We start from the raw sequence: 18,963 nt of genomic DNA, 5'->3' as shown, positions 1-18,963 counted from the left end.
ATCGCCGCGTACGCGAGAATGTCATGTTCCATCTCGTACCCAGAAAAGAAACGTGCCCCTAACGACAACGGCCATTCACCGCGACACAGTCAGATACCGATCAGTATAGGATAATCTTTTTCGGCGACCGATACCCATCTTCCTTTGTTGCACGGATGCAAAGATTATAAGAAAATATGCTAAACCATGGCATAACATGAATAGCGGGGAATAAATTTCAGCATCGAACCGGTTCCAGACCCGTCGGTAGGTCGCCGATTGCATCCCGTAAGGTCGTAGGAAGTTGAAGGTTTCGAGGTTGTCAGTTCATTCGTTCAATACATTTATTTTTTATCACCTTCCAGGGAGGTACATATTTCGGTGACCCTGCGTAACCTCCTAAAGCGGAGACACGCACGATCGGTATGAGACAAAACCCATTTATTTCCATTTTCAGAACGTCCTCTGGCACACCACGTGGCTCTATCCCTTGTAGGTATCACGCGTGAAGAAGGAACGGTTTGAGTAAAAGAAGGAGTTATTCTACAAAAACTGTGGTGCCAACAGCTAAACTAGTGTTTGCCATTCTCGACGCTCGCCGGTCCGTCGATGCCCTCGCTCGCCACCCGTTGCCGCTTGCCAAAGTTTTCCCCATCCTCGAGCGTCTCCGGCAGTGGGTGACCTTGCGTTTCCGGCAGGAAGAACACGAAGAATGCTCCGACGAGCGGTGTCAGGCCGAAGACGCACGGCGGAAGCCAGTACGCGATCCCGCCCATGCCGGCCACGAACGGTGCGATCATGGAGCCGAACCGGGCGATCATGGAAGCGGTACCGATTCCGACGTTACGCACAACCGTTGGGAAAAGTTCGCCGGCGTAAAGGTAGACGGTCGGGAAGCTGATGCTCATGCCCACCAGGCCGATCGAGGCGAGGCCCACGTTGAGGGTGCTGGCCGACGGTGGCACGAACGCGATGGCCAACATCGAGATTCCGGTCAGCGTGTTGGAAAATATCAGCGTCTTCTTGCGCCCGTACGCCTTCATCATGTAGATGCAGATTAGCGTGCCGGGCAACTCGAGGGCCGCACTGATGGCCACGTTCGTATAGATGTCCCCACCGGCGTGCCCGATGTACTGAGCCACGCCGAAGAACGCCAGCCCACAGACGAACCAATTGAAACACATGTAAAGCGTCTTGGAGCGCATGTTGGGCGTCCGGAACAGGTCGAGCACGTTTCCCTTCGAATCCGAGGCGGAACCGCTGCACGACTTCTCCTTGGCGTACTGCTCCAAGCTGGTGCGGATCGTGTCCGTCGGCAGGTTGTTGCGCTTGGCCGCCGACTCCAGGACCGTCACGGTGCCATCAACGTCACCGGACGTGAAGAGGTAGCGAGGCGACTCGGGCACCAGCCAGTAGTAGGACACCATCAGCACCGAGAAGATGGACAACGCAAACTGGAGCTCGCGCCAATCGCGCAGGAAGTACGCGAAACCGGCCAGCGTCAGGTGACCCAGGTTGAACGGGATCTGGTATAGAACGGAAAACAACTCGCGCCACTTGGGGCCGATGATTTCCATCACCAGAACAAAGCTGCGAAAGCCAACGGCGGTGAGTGAGTGTTTCATCTAGACGCGGGGGACGGGCTTCTTCGGAGCCTGGACCTACCTGGTGACCATCGTACCGCCCGTGGCTACCGCGGTCAAGAAGCGGAGCACCACAAACACCCAGAACGAGCCAACCAGCGCAGCGCCGACTCCCGCCACCAGCTGGATGAGCACGGCGATGACCAACGGAGGTCTGCGGCCATATCTGCGGAGTGAGAGGCTTGGTCAGTTTGCAGCCCTGGGTTAAGCACTCCCGATACTTACTTGTCGGCCAATGAACCGAACAGCACACCGCCCACCAGGATGCCGAACATAAAGATGGTCTGCGATAGCTTCACCAGGTTACCGTTGGCACACACCAGGTCCCACTCGCCGACGATCGTCGTGCTGAAGGTGCTGTTGTCATAGCTCCAGTCGGTGCACGCCGCATCGCAGGCCTCCAGAGCCGCGTCCGAGGCGCACGTATAGTTCACCGAAGGTCCCAGGAAGATGATGCTCATCTGGTGCCAGGCCACCGGGAACTTGAGCGGGAACACGACGGCACAGACTAGGATGTGCCACCAGCCGAGTTGGCCCATCGCTCGCTGGATCGGATCGAGGTTCCATTTCGTCTCCGCGTCGCGCTTGGTCACTTGAGGGAGGCGTAGCGAAACCAAAGGTACGTCAGTATAATTGTAGAAGTCAGATCCGCCGTCCGAATGAACTCCAGTTATTAAAGGAATCCACGTGCTGAACTGTAACCCGATCTTCGTGGGTATAGAAATGGCCAATCACTGGCACAGCTTGGCGTCAACGTCGGATGCGATTCAATTAGGTGGCGTTCGCGTAAAATACACCTCTCTAGTTTTATTGCCTGTTCTATTGGCACTACTATGTCGACGGCGGGGCTAGAATGTTCTACGATTGTGGTCAAAAACCGGTTCGAAAACCCCAGAAGGTCAGCAGTAGCCGTTCTTCTGCCGACGGTTGCTGGGACTCACGATTTAAAATTCGTAACGTGGCCGTTACGGGAGAATGACTCCCAACAGGCGCGAAAAATCAGTGGATGCTTTACAGTTTAGCAGTATTACTGATTGACTCATCCTTTGTGGTCGATTGTAACGGTTCCAGGTGAAAGGATCCGGCAGATGATCCTTTGTCGATCAATCATTTTCTGCCCGGGTTGAAACCTCTCACGTGCCGGAGACTGTCTAATGTGACTGTAGTAACTCGAACTCGAAACCATTAGGCCAAGTCCTTTCACCTCGGGTGAATCACACTCGTCGTTACTGTTCGTCTCCCAGACCTGGCCCGGCCCGATCGGATCCTGGCACAATAATCAATCATCCATAACTGACCGATCGGGTGGGCCAGGAGTCCCATTATCGTACCTCAATTAACACCTACTCGTAAGTAGCACCCCGGGGCGACCAGTTTAATGATGGACCGCGCAAATGGACGGTGGATGGTGCCCTTGAGTCAACAGGCTACCGAAACGGACCGGGAGGTCCAACGAATCCGATGCCAAACCGGCAACACGCGCGGACAATCGAACAATTTTCGAACAGCGAATTACGTGATCAAACATAAGCGGCCCATTCGGCTTTCACCGGCCCGACGGGATGATCCGGAATTACGGATGCGCGAAAATGAAAAAAAAAATCTGGGTAATTTTGGCATCCATCGTTCGGAGCGGGCCGACTGAAATGGGACACTGCGGTGTGGTTGGCTGATGGTGACTTTTCTCTTTTTTTGAGCAATGTTTTTTGAGCTCTTCGTACTTAACTCTTTAAATATTGATCCGAATGGTAAATTTTTGTTTTGGAAATCAACCGATTCATTTGCCCAACCCAACAGGCGTTTGATTGGTTTTATCATTAAACTGTTAACGTTTTTTGTGGGATAAGCTCACCGAAATGTTACCCGGAACCCGGACAACGCGATTCTTGCGCAACATGACCACCGACTACTCTGCCAATAAATCAGCGGGAAATCAAAAACGAAAATTGCTAAAAAAGGAAGAAATGGTCAATTGCCTTGCCCACCGGTTCCACCCGTGTGCATTTATGCGGCATGCAGCGAATGCGTAATCCGAATCTGAGTCCGCCGGCTGCCAAGCTGAAGGAAGAAATCGACCTCGGTAGGGCCGTTGGCCGAGCCGTAAATCGATTACATTTTTAATTTATCTGCCCACTTCTTGGCAGATGGTGTTTTCATCCGTTTACACGCCATTTCCGTGACTAAACTTCTTGCTTTTACCTTACAAGTCGGGCGAGTATCGTACGCATGCTGTAGGTAAACCAGTCGGTCAGGGTCATTTTGTTCTCACTTTCGACCGGATTGGAGTTCAGTCGTATTTAAGATCGCAGCCGGGGTTCGTATCAGTCACAAAATCAAGTACCTTAATGCCATCTTCGATTCGAATGCAGTTCAAGATTGATCGCTCGTTCAGGAGAAACGGTTGCCGACGACCGTGGGCCCTTAATTTTGCAACCTCCGCTTTCGCTGGCGCTAATAGCGCAGAAGCTTTCGCTTCCAGCGCTATTCAGATCGGAACATCGTTAGCGGCGGCCCGTGGCATGGTCCATCGACTATTGGCCCACCCTTAAAGTATAGGGTGTCGCGGCACAGAAATTACACGTTTCTCCGACACTTTCCGTCACTGCGAACGCCACAAATTAATGAGTGTGCGCCTCATTCGTTTGTTTGAACATTTGTTTGCACAACAGTAAACATTGGCAAATTAAAAACCCTTTTCGGATGCTGTGGGCCAACAGCAATTTTCCTTCAAAATCTTTCGAAAGCGATAAATTTGAGTCACCAGGTGGTTCCATCGAAGCACCAACGAAAGGTTAATGAAGGAATGGGGAAAAAAATTGGCAACGGCACCGTTCCTAAATCGTTTACCTTCACGCTCCGGCGTCCGTTCAGGGCCTGCGGGTAGTAAATGCAAGTCGTCGGCCGTCATGATCGATGATCAAGAGGCAAATCGGTACGACAAATGGACAACGACACATGTCGCGGGCGAAAGTAACACTCGCGTCACAGCCTTCTGCGGTGTCTTCACCCAGGCCACACATTAAATGACTGATGAAAAGCCACTCGAAGTAAAAGACAGCGCCACAGCGGTTTTAGACGCGTGGAGACGAATGACGAGGCGTACAGGGCGCCACCAATCCGGACTCGAAACAGATTGGATTGGAAAACATTTTCACCCGCGTCTGTTCCGCGAGTGCTAACGAGTGAAATAATTGTTGTCGGCCCGGTCAGCGCGGTGCCCCGACATCCCCCCCGTCAATGTCACCGCCGGTGATAGATGGACCTCGCGAAGACCGTTTGTCTGTCCGAAACGCGGTGCGAGCCGCGCCGGAGTTAGCACGTCGTATGTTGTTTGCGTTTTTACTTTGGTGAGAATTTTTCCGGCCACGGTCGCCCTGCCTAAGTCCCTGCCCGGTCACCCACCACCACCACCAGCGGACGGGCGGACGTCAGACGACCTACGCAAATCGCGCAGCACGTTTACGTGAACTTCACTTATTTATAGATCGCACGGACCGGCCCCCCGCCGGTCCGGATCGGCGGCACAGGAAGTGGACGCCGTTTTCGGTCCTCTGGCAACGCAACACCCCCCCCCCGATCGGGGCGTCTCCACACTGGGCACCTTGACATTGGAAAAGAATTTAAGTTATCGCCTTGGTCAACGTGTCACAATCGCTGGGTCACGGACTTGGGGGAAGAGTCGCCAAGACCTTCGACACCGTGGGCAAACCAGCGGAATCGTTGAGCCTACGCCGTGATTGCCCATGATTAGAGCCCCGTGGAGCCTGCCCGAATGAACAACCTACTTTTGTGGAACACGGCACGAGCGCCAATGAAGTAGACAAATCACACGACCGCAGCGAGCCACGGGTTGGAAGTCTTGAAAGAAACCTTTTGACGCGGTTCGCCACACGGATTTGCCTCCGCCGGTGGCTAGTGTGCGAAGTATGTCGAATTCCCCAATTCGGGTCAAGATTGCCGCCAGCCTTTGGGTCACACTATCGGTTGTGTGGTAACGAGTCGTTCGAAACAATCCATGATTTTTTCTTACACATTGAGGATGGAACCGAAACTATTGGGAATGTCCTTTCGCTACGTTCGTGAAGATTTTAGACTCACTTTTTTCGATTTTGCTAAATATCACAGTCAAGTAGGCCGACCGCACGAATGGTGCTTCACTGGGATGAGTTGATGCAACTGGAACCAGCACAAGTTGGAGCCCGTCCGGGGGAGCAGCGTGGTAATCCCGTTCGGTTACGTTGCTTCACCGTCTGCACGCAATCGACGCACTTTAGATCACTTCATTGATGCGCTCGAAAACCTTGGTAACCTTCACCCGGGCGGCACAACACCCGACCTAGACACACTTTAAGATCACAGACCGAAGAAAGACCCGCACTACGGGACGCTGGTACACTGCGTGCGGCTCTCTGGCGGAACGGTGAAAAGTCTGAGGCCCAACCGAAACCGTTCCGATCGCGATCGTGCGCCGCACTATCCGTGAACGGTTTGTTTACGATCCGCTTTATACCCCCGTGGGTTTATGCTCCCCACAGAGAGAGAGAGAGAGCGACGAGACGAGAGAGCGTGGCGGGATTTCCCCGTCCCAGAGGAAGTTGCTGTCTCTGGCGCTGGCTGCTGGCCTGGGGCGGGCAACATAATGCGGGCACAGCACATAAACGTAAGCGCGTTTGGGGTGAAAATGGGAGAGCCGTGGACGGATCGGTACTAACCAAGCACAAAAAAAAAGAATGAGAGAGAGCTAGATCGGGAAATTCTCGTAATCTGATCGAGCTGATCGGTTTAGGTGGGAGCACCCGGCGGCCGGTAAACCGGTTTCGACAACCAGTCCATCGGTTTACTACCCGGTGAATACGGCGAGCGTAGGCCCGCGGGAGAAGCGTTCGCAGCCCATTGGCCAAAAGGCCAAACGCTGCGGAGTGGGGAAGTGGAGGGACCGGGCTGGGTTTTCCTGAGCCACCAGCGTGCCAGCCAGCATGTCAGCATGAATCGGTAAGTAGTAGCCGCGTGCTGCCGATCGACTCCGCGCAATCCGCTGTCGCAATTGTCGGGTGGTTTATCCAAATTTCCAAATTGCCGACGGTCACGCGTGTGGTGCGCTTGGCTGCCTGTCACGAACGGGACTGGAACACGTGCCTCGGTGCCTGGGTCGACAGTGGAGAATGTATGCATTTTACCATAAGGTAAGCGAGAGAAAGAAACAGGGCGTTGTTTAACTTTAACAATCTTCTATTTAGCACCTTTTCCACAATAATTGAGTTCAATTATCGAGTGCGCTACGGGCGAGCTGAGTGATTGAGACCACTAAATGAATTACAACAATTGTTCTAATGGGGCAGGAAATGCATCTTATCGCTTTGGAGCATCTGCTAGAGCTCCATTTCATTACGCCTAATGGCCCCCGGATCGTTGCAGGTCACCATGTACACCGACTCTCGGTGGCCGACCCGTCGTTATCCATCGCATTCCCCGGTAAATGTGCCGCGTTGCACGCGAAACGAAGCCCAACGGACGCGGACACATTTGAAACAAAGTTCCATTCTGCTGGCCGAGTCGAGTCGAGTGTCTGGAACTCCCACAGGGGTTTAACAAGCGCGAACAGCTTGCATTCCGTTTAGCACCACGCAGAACGTCCAGTTGTGAAGGTTAAATGCATTGTGAAACTGGCGATTGGTGGATGCAGAGAAATAATGGAATCGGAAGAGTTTACAGTGCCGGAACCTTGGGACATCTCGAAGAGATCGACAACCTTTGCGAAAGTGGTACTGCAATCGCTGACGCTGACTATTAGCTCGGTAGTCAACCTTGTGCAATAATCAGGCACTAAATAATCTCCTGGCTGCCTAATACTCGCTAGCGCCTGAGAGTTCTCTAGCCCTCACGTGCCTCTTTTCCACTATGTATCCCCACCCCGGGGAAGTCGTAAAACTGGTCCACCGATGCACGGCCATAAAACCATCACCGTGCCATTAAAATCCCCTCAAACCGCAAGTGTCGTCAATCTTCGGAGCAGATGATCTCGCGCACCGGTACTAGCCGGTTACAGGGCTCTCTCATTAGCCGGGCAGTGCATTGGCACACGCTGACGCAGCATTAAACATTAAACTCTCTGCGTACTGACCCAAAAATGAATCATTCGTGGAGGTCATTTGTGCGGGTAGAAGTAATGCTAAATGAAAGGTGTCGCGACGCGAGAACGAGCCCACCAGTGTCTAGCCGGCCGCACCCGTCAAGGCCGCAACCGTGCAGAACCGGCCTGAACTGCAAGTTCTGCTGGATTTTTTTTTGGGTTAACCGTGCGCACCGAGCGTGGCACTATCACTTCGCACTCGCCCGCCAAAGCGAACGATCAACAGACGATGAGTCGCCGGAGCACAGCGCGTTCTAACCGCCCGACCAATTCCTTATTCTACTTCCGCATGATCGCAAACACCAAAAAAAAAAAACATTGTCATCGATCCGGGCTTCGCGAACCACCGCTCCATCAGCCCACCCATAATCGCGGATCTTTTCGGTAGGAATTTCGCACCTCCAGCCGCTGTGCAGGGTTTGAATCGAATTACATCCTCGCAATTTACGTCCATCGTTAACATGCTTTTAATTGATGAGTCAAGAGGACCCAACCCATCGGTGCCATTCGATCGACAATCACCATAACGTGTGTTTGTGTTAAACAATTTAATAATTTACCACCGGGAACAGCACGCGAGCGGAACGTGTTTAATGGCTGACCCAGCAATTAGCATAACACAAAACAAACCCCGAGACGGGGCGCTGCAAGGCAAGTTAACGTTACGCGAACGTGTAAGGAAAATATTTCCAAATTTGTTCTATCGGCTTGACGTCACGTCAGCGGCGACAGGTCACCGTCGAAACGTCCTTCGATAGCTGGCGCCGATTGCACATGCTGGCAGACGTACGGATCTACGACTAGTCGCTGGCAGAGATTGCATTGTAATCCGGCATCAACGTGACAGTGATTTTTAGATGGAGGGATTTTTCAGTAAAGACTAGTTCTTCGCGTCGAGAGCTGGGATTTCTGGTCTTGCTGTCGTTGACTAGGCATTTCCGGTAGTTTACGGTGAAATGGTTCCATTCCTTGAAAGATTCCCCAATTAAACGTTTCATCGTTTTGCAAGTTTACTAGAAAATACTGGGCATGCCAGAGTGGATCACCTGCGCTTAGTGGCATTATTTAATGGGAGCGAGTGAAATACATTGTTTACAACAGCTGGACAATGTTTGCTGTGTTTAGAGCTGTAACGTAAGCGCAATCCCGTGGCACAGTGCGTTTACACTGATAACCTTACAATGACACATAGCATAGCCACTCATTTGCCGCACTGTGTAACGTAACATAAATAATTTCGGCGGTGTCTAGAAGGCCATACGTGAGCTCCAAAATAATGCTCCCCGTGGTGACCCCTGACCGGAACTCAACTGATTCGCCATTAAAATCGTAATTGAACACGCTGATAGGGAGCTATTTGCCCCTTGGACATTGTTGGCAGCATTGTTTACTGCTTAGTATGCTGGGTTTTAATCAAACTTTTCGAAGAACCCGTGGTCGAAGTTCACACTGACTGTGTTGCATGAAAATACTGTAGAGCCCAAAAACAAACAACTCCACCGACGATTGCAAGGCGATTGCGCACTTTCATTGCCATCACCATGGCGAGCAGCACGTTTCCACGTGGCCACTGCCTTAATTTGCCGATTTTCGGCCACTCTCTTGTACGCAGACAATTATGTTTGCTCAGCTTTTTCGGGGTTCTGAGAGGCACAATAGCCGAATGCCTTAGCGTATAACGGCGCACCGAAAGTCTTCTTAGATACGCTTCACTGGCGCTTTTCGAAGCGCACCAGTTGACTATTCCGGTTGACTAGTGTTACCTTCCTTACCTGGCTGCGCGGCACTATCCTGGAGCTCCATTTCGCGATTCGATGCGTCCGACATAGCCATCGTCACGGCTTACTCCGTTGATGCACGTGTTTCGAAACCGTCAACACTGTCCTGGCTGTCGAATTGCAGTAGCGACCAAATCTGGTAGCCCACGGCAACCGGTGGGGTGTTTATGTTTACACTACTGCCCAACGAGCTTCTTATCACAACGGTTTATGTTGTTGATAGTTTGATTATAATGCTCTCTGCAGAACAAACACGATAAACGTTGTTGTCGAACTAAAAGGCTACGAAAACGCGCATTTAACACGAACTGGTAACATCACGAGCACCGCTAACGCCACTAGCGCTCCTTAGGCTTAGAAGCAATAGCCCAACGATCCGGCAGTGACCACGGTCCGCGAACAAATGGTGATACCGGTGGCACTCAAGCCAACGGTAACCGGCTCGGTCCGCGTCAGCAACAGCGTGTGTGGAAACTTGACACGGACGCTCTGCTGGCGATGATGAGTTTAACAAGCATCACTTGACGCGTCCAGATCCGCCGGGACCGCCGACCGTATATCGGTGCCATCAATCTACGACGGTGCAATTCTGGCAAGAAAGCTACCCCACCTTTGGGCTACGTTCTGGCGGGGATGTGCCCCCGCTCTTCTGGTGAGGCACTGGTCGGCTTCCGGTTGCGACTCGTTGGATGCATTTGCATATTCCAATATCCATCCAATAAGTGAAACCATAAACAATCGATCGGGAACTCCCTAGTTTGTGGCAGGGACAGGTCTTAAATCTAGCCCCGCTTTCTGGACCTATTGCTGTATGCTATATGCGCAAAACTATCTTTAGCAGGTCTGCTATCTCCTAGCTGGAAGTAGTTCATGTCTCTCACGCCCTTCATACACCGGCGTTAGCGTCCTCCAGTGCCAACCTTTGGAAACCCAATTTTAAAGGTCAGTGAGAACACAATGTACGTCTTGCAACCCGCGCTGAAGGTACGGAATGCTATTTTAAAACCGGTACCGGTATCGTCTGCTGTTGCTACCGAAAATGTTCCGAATTAAAGCGTAAACCGCAACGAACGAGCGGGGCTTCATTGTCCCTCAATCGCGCAACCATAATTTGCATTCGTTATCCGCCTTTAGCTTCTCCGACCGACCTAGTCAACCGAGCGCTGCCAAAAATTCAGCATTGCTGCTGATAACACATACATTTGGCAATTGGACTGTTTATGGCTTAAAAGGCCGCGACAACCGAAGGCACTCGGGTTCAAGACAATGCAAGAAGCATATCCACCAAGTTGGTGCGGTTCGCCACAAGGAGATGATCCCCTGCCCATGGTTATCATCCCACAGGGGCCTTCTGTAGACAGCGAAACCCAGAACCAGCGATCACGGTTCAAGGTTAGACGGACCTCGGCGTACCACGTAATTCAATTAGATCTTCTCACAAAATTTCGGACCCACCGTCCGAATACGCCCACCATTTGGGATTAAGTTCGTTGTGCGTGCGGCAACGAACCTTTTTAACCTCCAACTATGACCTCATATCTATCACTTAGCAACGTCGCCTCGTGTGCGTTCCTTCGCGGGACCACGACGACTCATCTTTAGACCAGCAGCTATGGGAGCATAATTGTATGTGGGATGTGGCTGGATCGTTGTCGTCTCATTCGCTAAATCAACCGCAGCAAATAGCAGCATTCCATTTCCAGTCGTAGGCTGTTGAAGTATCGGCTCATTAATCGACGGCGCAGAATCGCATATCATGAAATCTATAAAATATAGGAAAACAATACAATAAATACTAGTACCGATTGTTGTCATCTGCGTGTGAGGTTTGAGACGTAAAACCTCAATAAGGGACCATTTAGCATCGTTTAGTTGAACAATAGTAGTTGTTTATTTACCTTTTTTTGTTTGTTTCAAAGTGAAGGAGTAGAAGTTTGTTTAGTTTTTGCTTTTTCATTTTAATTGGAACTTTTTTACGTGTCGCTCTCTATTTGTCTGTTTTGCACTCTGCTTTCCCGTTTACTAGCTTTTCCACAGCGCCGGCAGCAGTAGGACGTTCATGTACTGATCGTCTAAAAGAAATGTGTCCTGTTTGACCGCCCTAGAAAAATGAGTTTGTAGCAGTTGCGCAACTTTGAGTTGATTGTTTTGGTTACAATAACATTCTCAATGAAATTTGCGCTTTGCGCAAAGCACTCAACCCTACTCATCGCTCCTTTGAAACCACGAAACACTATCCAAAAACAAACGGTTCGTTCGCGCGAATTCAACCCCAGCCAGAATCTCAATCCCTTCATTCTCAGGGCCTCACAACCAGTTAGACCACCCCAAGTCAAATGCAATTCAAATCAAACAGTCAAAATGCTCACTTTCTGAGTTGTAGGAACTCATCGCCAAGCTCTATCGCCTACTCCGATCTGTCCAAGTACATTCATTCCCTTTCGATCCGTTCTCTTTAATAAACTTGAAAGAAACACTGGAAGCAACAGTTCAGCACAACGTACATCGAAACACCACATCAGGTAGCAACAGTACACCGCACACCAAGCACTGTCCGATCACGAGAATCCTCGCCGTACGCCGTAGCGAAAGTGGGACAAACTGTATCGTGTGAAATGGTCCGGCTGTACCGGTTTCAAGCCCCGGCACCGTTTCGCTGCCCTTCACTGAGTTTTCGCCCGGTTGTTTTTCGCTATTTTTGTTTTCATAAGTTATCACAATGATTACTCTACCCCCATTCAGGCGTCCATAGACAGAATTCCTTAAGCTTCGTTCCACAAAACCGTCATTCCGGCGACACCACATGGCACGATACACTGTAAATATGTTTTGTATTTTATTTTATTCTGATTCCTGCCGGCTCACAAGAAGATGCGGCCGTACTAGTTTCGGCCACCTATCGGCCACCCATCTTCGTATTCCCCGGTCGTATGTATATGATTGTATATTTTAGTGTAGACTATATATATGTATATGCATATCCATAAATGTATATTAGTACGATACTATTAGTTTGCTAACGATCATTAAATTATTGTTAGTAATTTAAACCCTGCCCAGTGCGATAAACTTACCCACCCGGTGCTGTGTGTGGGGGGTCTGTACAGTTCCGTTCCTCTTCTTTTTCGCCTAATTGAACTATTCGTCCGTTGTTTTCTTGATTCGCACTTTTGCGCTTCCAATATGGCACACAATCCCGGTCCAGGGGGGGAGATATCGATAGACTTCTCTTCTTGCTATTTAATCCACGCACACGTTTTAGCGAGCGTTTCCTTTTTTTCAAATCATTCCGTGCCACTGTTCCGATCGGACCACAGTTCTCTCTACAAAAAGTGTCAGGTGGCTGTTTTATTACTCTTACTCCGTTAGCGTTTTCTTTCTTTTCTCGTTACGGATGATTTCGGTTTGTTTAACAAATAAAACATTATCTTGATTTTGCAAATGATTACAATAAACATGGAGTGCACGATTCCGTTTGTTTGCTGGTTTGAGTTTCCTGCTTTTGCCTTACAGGGGAACTGGTTCCATAATACTATTGGTTCAATATATGCATTGTTCTAGTTGGGCGCAAAATGTACACTGGAAAGGATTTGTAATGGGGCAAACAATCAGTTTATAAAACAACTTAAATAAGAAAAACAAATTATTCCTATCGACGGACAACAAAACGCAACGAAAACAAAATCTACAAAACAATGATCATGGCGGGATAGTTATTCATGTAACGCGCCAGCCGCCACCTTCCAGTCACGGTTTTAAACGATGAGTTCGAAACTGCACTTTACGAAAATGTCACTGCTTTTTATGCTTACTATTAATGCGGATTGTTGATCATTACACGGTTCCACTGTCGTTTCCGTACAAACACTCTGCTCACTTAACAGTAAACACGATCCTGGCACAATGTTGTCTAAATTTAAAACAAAAATCTTTTAGATATTGTATCAGATGGACTGCAATAGAATGGTCCAAAAACAATCTTCTAACTCTCCTCTTCAGAAGACACCCCATTACGAGTGGTTCAACTTGTCCATTCGTCTTCGCGCCAGGTCGGACATTCCGACCGGGCCAAGGTTCGCCGCTTGTGGTGAGGAAATCGCTCGGAAGGTGGCATGAACGGCCCCCTTGATGGCTTCCGCGGTGCTTTCGCTCGTCTTGCCCACCGGCGGTTGCTCTACAATCGTTAGCCGGTCACTGGCGGCATACTGGGTGGCCATTGTGTGGTAGGTTGGCCGCGTGCCCAAGCGCGACAGCCACGTATGCCGCAGGATCTGGGCCGCCGTCGGACGCCGCTGCGGCACAATGTGCAGCATCTGACGGAGCAAGTCTTTCACTTCTTCCGATATCGTTGGCCATTTCTAAAAACACACGGAAAAGGTTGACAGGGTGTAACACATTTGTACGCCGATATCGTGCCCGGAGCCCCCATTTACTTACGCCAGTTTCGAGGTCCACCTTTCCCGAGCCGATTCGTGCGAGGATCATATCCGGCGAGTCGTTCGGTGTACTAGCGAACGGGGTCTTACCCTCGAGCATAATGTAAAGCAGCACGCCCAGCGACCAGATGTCACAGGCCAGATCGTAGCCCTGCTTCTTCAGCACCTCCGGGGCCACGAAGTTCGCCGTATAGCAGGGTGTCATCAGCAGCCCATTATCGGCCCGCAGTTGCTTCGCGAAGCCGAGATCGCAAAGTTTCAGCGAATCCGGCGTGTGGTTGATGGATGCGTAAAGCAAATTTGACGGTTTAAGGTCGCGATGGACGACGCCATGCTCGTGCAGGTAAGCGACGGCCGACACGACCGTGCGCAACACGGCACTGGCCTCCTGTTCGGACATGTAGTGTATGGCCAGAATGCGGTCCAGCAGTTCGCCTCCCTTCAGCAGCTCCATCACCAGGTATACGTAGCTCGCGTCTTCGTGCACACCGTACAGGGTCACAATGTTTGGATGGTTGCCGTATCGGAGCAGAATTTCCACCTCTTCGCGGCAATCGTGGTACGACTTGTCGATGATCTGTATCAGGGTGAAATCAAATGGACGTTGTTAGGACATTTCTAAAGCCTTTAGAAAATATATGTCTAATTTTCATGTATTAAATCGTTCACGATTAAATCCTGGAATGTGATGCGCATTCCAGTAGCAAAGTTTAGGGGACGGTGGATACGCGAAGTTGAACAAATACCCGACGGATGGGCGCCGTCGAGGACCTGTAGAGCCCTTTGTAATCGTACCTTCACCGCGTAGTGCTTCTTCGTCGTGCGATGCTCGCACATGCGGCAAATGGAAAAGGTCCCGCGGCCCAGCTCCTGCATCAGACTGTACTCGTCCCCGAAGGCAACCGGTTTGACGCCCGGAATTTCGTTCGAAAACGGTGACCGTGATGCGGGTTGCTGCTGCATGATCATGTTGCTACCGTTCGCAAAGTTGGGCTGCTCGTCTAGCAGACCCGGCGCGATGAAGCTGAAACCGCGGAAAATCTCGTGCGCGCTGGCACTGACCGGTCCACCGGGCGAGTCCCTGTACGTTGGGGGGGGAGGAGGCGTTGGCAAAAGTTAGCAAATTGTTTGTGAAATTATTTGCTCTCTCTCACTCTTTCTCTTGTTTTGTTTGGTCTTTTTCGAACACACATACTTGGGCGATTTGTTCGTGTACTCGGAGTCGAAATAGAACGCATCGTCGCGGGACACGGCCGGAATGAACGGTGGCCGCACCTCCTTCCGCTCGAACGCCACCCAGTCGACGTTGGCGAAGAACTCGTGCCGCTTGATGTCATCGATACCGTTCGGGCCGGCACCGAGCCGGTTCTGGGGATTACGTTTGAACAGTGCCCGCAGCAAACTTTGCGCCTCCGGGCTCAGGTTCTCCGGCATCCCCAGCTTCGTCTTGAGGATCTGGTTCATCGTATCGTTCCGGTTGCTACCGTGGAATGGAAGATTGCCCGTCAGCATTTCGAACTGGGCGATCGGAAAGAGCGATTAGTGGGATGACGCGAACAACAAACACACCGCACCCGACAATCCTTACCATTAGCACACCGAACGACCACCAGTCCGCGGCAAACGTGTGCCCCTTCCGATTAACGACCTCCGGTGCCATGTATTCGACCGTGCCACAAAAACTGTACGTTTTCGAACCATCCAGCGGTTGTTTCGATAGGCCAAAGTCCGTTAAAGCTATGTGACCGTCCTGCGGAAGAGCAGCAGAATGAGAATGCGCGGTTGGCACAGCAGACCCCGGAGCTGGCGCCCCGGTCTTACCTGGTCCAGAAGAATGTTCTCGGGCTTCAGGTCCCGGTAGATGATGCCCAGCCCGTGCAGGTGGTTGAGCGCGAGGGCCAGCTCGGCCAGATAAAACTTGACGTCCTCCTCGGTGAACATCACCTCCTTGCTGAGCCGCGTAAAGAGATCGCCGCCGCGCAAAAAGTCCAGTATGAGGTACAGTTTGCCGGGCGTCTGGAAGGCATAGTGAAGCTTAACGATAAACGCGTGGCCAACGTCCGCCAGAATGTTCCGCTCGTTCGTGCTCCTCACGCGATCTTTCACCTTGAGGGTCGCCTTCTTCAGTACCTGTGTCCAGCAAACCGAAACAAGGATTAGATTGTGATGGCTCACCCTGGCCGCTCACGGTCGATCGCACCCCGCAGTCCCTCTTACCTTCATGGCGTACAGGGTGCCAGCGTCGATGCCGACAATCTTTCGCACCAGAAACACCTTCCCGAACGAACCCTCGCCCAGCACCTTCAGCAGCTCGAACTGTGACGGGTCCGCCTTCTCGTGCCCCTCGCGGATAATGTCCTTGATGTCAATCTCGTGCTCGTCGGCTCCGTTCCCTGGGCCACCCGGGCCGGCGTACGTGGGGTCGTCCCGCGCCAGGTGTGACAGCTCGGGGTCGGACCCAATGAAAGTGCCACCCGTCACATCCAGCTCCATCGCATCCTCGTCCAGCGCCCCGACGGCGACCAACGTGCGCTCGTGACAGAGGCCATTATCATCCAGCATCGAATCCTGTGGCAGGTGATAGACCCCATGCGGTGGATGATAGTCCCCGGTGACGACTACTCCCGGTAGTTGCTGTTGCCGGTGCTGATGCCCTGGCTGATGGTGATGAAGGTGCGGATGGTGGTGATGATGGTACTGTTGCTGTTGCTGCACCAAAACCGTCTGCTGCGGCTGCTGCTGATGGTGCTGGGCCTGCAGCGGATCGTACGCCTCGTCGACAACCATCTCCACATTATCCTGCGAGGCCGACTGCAAGCGATCAGAGTCAAGAGAGCAGACAAAGAAATACTCGATTAGTGGGTCGGTTGTGTCAGCCTCTTAGCACGTTCCTCCCAGAGTGTGGTGGTGGCAATGGTCGATAAGCGACCACGAGACAGTAGGTAGCGACATTCGATAGGCGAGATACAGAGAGAAAGAGAGAGATAATTACAGACAGTAAAAGAGGCAGAGAGAAAGAGCCATAAACTCACGTACGAGAAGGAGCACTGGAAACGACATCTACGAAAGGAGCAGCGCAAAAACACATTAACACAAAACAACGACACACCCTTTAGGAACCCGCCACAGGCCGGGTTCAAGGTTGAAGGATTAAAAAACGAAAACTTAATTACAACGTCTCCCTGCCTATGTGGTGGCAGGAGATTAGTGTCACGCGTGCAACACGAACCGAAGAAAATGTAACTAAATACACATCATGCAACGTGGACCCAGCGCGCAGCACGGTGCCCTGTCATTCCTTCGCGGGCACGACACCGAACGCGTGGGAATGCCTTACACTCGCTCCAGGGCAGGTACAGTGGCCGCTGCTGCCGGCCGGGGAGAGAGCGTCCGCAAACACGCCATTCCTATTTTTTCTTTCTTTTTGGGAATGCTCTTTCTGGTGGAAAAAATATGTGTTATTCCTCGTGCAGCTATTTATCTGCCCATCCTCCGCCATGATGATGATGATGATGGTGGCACGTCGTCGCAGGTCGGAAACATGTTGGCAACTGCTTTCTTCCGCCCACACACGACACATCGGCGACGACCCGTCACGGGCCACCAGGCGTCTCCACCGGTCGTGTCCAGGCGGAGACTTCGTTCGCGGGCGACCAGCGAGTACCGTATCGGGGTCCCCGTGATTAATGCAACAACGGCGCGCCGAGGAAAGCGTGTGTGGGAGGAACGCATGACCCAGTTACCCGGGTTGTGGGGTAAGGTCGAAGGGTGCGGCGCGATTGCAGACCCAAACTTGTTATGTTATGTTTATTTATTTGGAAGAAGCAACCAAAGCCCGTTGAACATTTGCCGCTTTAATCAAAACAAAGCAACCATCCAAATCGCCAGCCTCGATGGTGGTTCAACTCGGACACGAAACCCACCTCGTTTGGGCTGTCAAAAACCCAATGCCGAATACTGCTAAAAAAACATACCGTCTGCCGGAATTCGCCGAAAGTATTCCAGAGCTACCCTGTTCGCAGATTCGCAGAAATCCTTATTTATCATTATCGATGTCACCAAGGCGGACACTGGAGCTGGGCGTGAAGCTGTAACCAATATATGCCACACCGTCCATGTATGCCAGCAGCAGTTTGACACCTCCCGATCTAGTTTTGTAACTCGACACTCCGACGACAACGACGACAGGTGACGAAAATCTCCGAACGAGAGTGGTTCCGGAAAAAATCCAACGGCAACACTAGGCCAGAAAGTCGGCCATAACTTTTAGCGGCTCCCATTTGCAGCCAGTAAACTATTAATATATTAATTTGAGCAAGCTATAGCAAGCAGAAACTCCAGATCATAGTAGACATGGCGAGAGATAGTCGATTCGATCCTTGATGAAGACGGTGAAAAAGATGCTGCAAATCCTTCCTTCACATTAAGAATTTTGTTTTATTTAACACTTTTGAAATTGAAGTTAACACAGTGCGCAACTAAAGAACGAAGCCAAAAATACATCAGTTGGCTCGCTAGACTTACACAGAACCTCCATCGAAAGCCGATTATAAAGCAGTTTATTTTTGGGGGAGTGCCGAAATCAGCTACCAAACCGTGTAACCTCAAAACGCCCGAAGCTCGAAGGTTGCCCTTTCTACATCTTTACATCAATATTCTAATTTTTTCTCCACACTCTCCACTTCCCCGAAGCACTAGCTTACGGTTCCCGAGCGAGACCGAAAAACCAAGAACGGTATTAAAGATTTTTTGTAAGAAAACCTGAGTCAATCACAGCCCCAAGATGGTATTTATGTGTTACCTACGCGCCATAAGGGCGTAACGATGGTCGTCTTTGCAGAATGAAAAAAAAGGTTGATAAGATGTCCCTGAATTGATGAATTGATGCGGTCTTTGACACACACGACGTTCGGTGGCTCTTCTTGTGTGCGGCGGCCGTTTTTGGTCGAATTCTAAAACCCACCTTCCACTGAAACATACGCCTCAAGTATGGCTCG

The 18,963-nt window shown here is 51.1% G+C and overlaps 2 protein-coding genes across 2 annotated transcripts; both read right to left on the bottom strand.

The window, feature by feature from the left end:
- Window positions 1-370: 370 nt before the first annotated feature.
- Window positions 371-9,585, bottom strand: LOC131207001 (organic cation transporter protein). The gene is made up of 4 exons (XM_058199608.1): window positions 9,525-9,585; window positions 1,848-2,214; window positions 1,645-1,788; window positions 371-1,569 (listed from the first exon to the last, which is right to left on the bottom strand). The coding sequence occupies exons 1-4, from the start codon at window positions 9,583-9,585 to the stop codon at window positions 552-554; spliced, it is 1,590 nt and encodes a 529-aa protein (XP_058055591.1). The 3' UTR covers window positions 371-551.
- Window positions 9,586-12,417: 2,832 nt separating this feature from the next.
- On the bottom strand, window positions 12,418-16,571 carry LOC131212819 (ribosomal protein S6 kinase 2 beta-like). The gene is made up of 7 exons (XM_058206857.1): window positions 16,184-16,571; window positions 15,788-16,096; window positions 15,555-15,716; window positions 15,162-15,484; window positions 14,762-15,047; window positions 13,968-14,543; window positions 12,418-13,888 (listed from the first exon to the last, which is right to left on the bottom strand). Exons 1-7 carry the CDS (start codon window positions 16,526-16,528, stop codon window positions 13,541-13,543), a joined length of 2,349 nt encoding a protein of 782 aa, XP_058062840.1. The 5' UTR covers window positions 16,529-16,571; the 3' UTR covers window positions 12,418-13,540.
- Window positions 16,572-18,963: the final 2,392 nt, after the last annotated feature.

The sequence above is a fragment of the Anopheles bellator genome, chromosome 2 (genome assembly GCF_943735745.2).
Source record: "Anopheles bellator chromosome 2, idAnoBellAS_SP24_06.2, whole genome shotgun sequence".
Taxonomy (NCBI): Eukaryota; Metazoa; Arthropoda; class Insecta; order Diptera; family Culicidae; genus Anopheles; species Anopheles bellator.
Note: the sequence above shows the minus strand (reverse complement) of the source record. Positions and strands in the feature narration are given on the sequence as shown.

Coding starts and splice junctions, on each gene's coding strand:
- LOC131212819 (XM_058206857.1), bottom strand. CDS start 16,528: ATGCTGGATGATAATGGCCTCTGTCACGAGCGCACGTTGGTCGCCGTC. Junction 16,097..16,183: donor GCACCCTGTACGCCATGAAG/GTAAGAGGGACT, acceptor TGCTGGACACAG/GTACTGAAGAAGGCGACCCT. Junction 13,889..13,967: donor AGGTGGACCTCGAAACTGGC/GTAAGTAAATGG, acceptor GTGTGTTTTTAG/AAATGGCCAACGATATCGGA.
- LOC131207001 (XM_058199608.1), bottom strand. CDS start 9,585: ATGGCTATGTCGGACGCATCGAATCGCGAAATGGAGCTCCAGGATAGT. Junction 2,215..9,524: donor GGATAGTGCCGCGCAGCCAG/GTAAGGAAGGTA, acceptor GCCTCCCTCAAG/TGACCAAGCGCGACGCGGAG. Junction 1,570..1,644: donor GGCGGTACGATGGTCACCAG/GTAGGTCCAGGC, acceptor TGGCTTTCGCAG/CTTTGTTCTGGTGATGGAAA.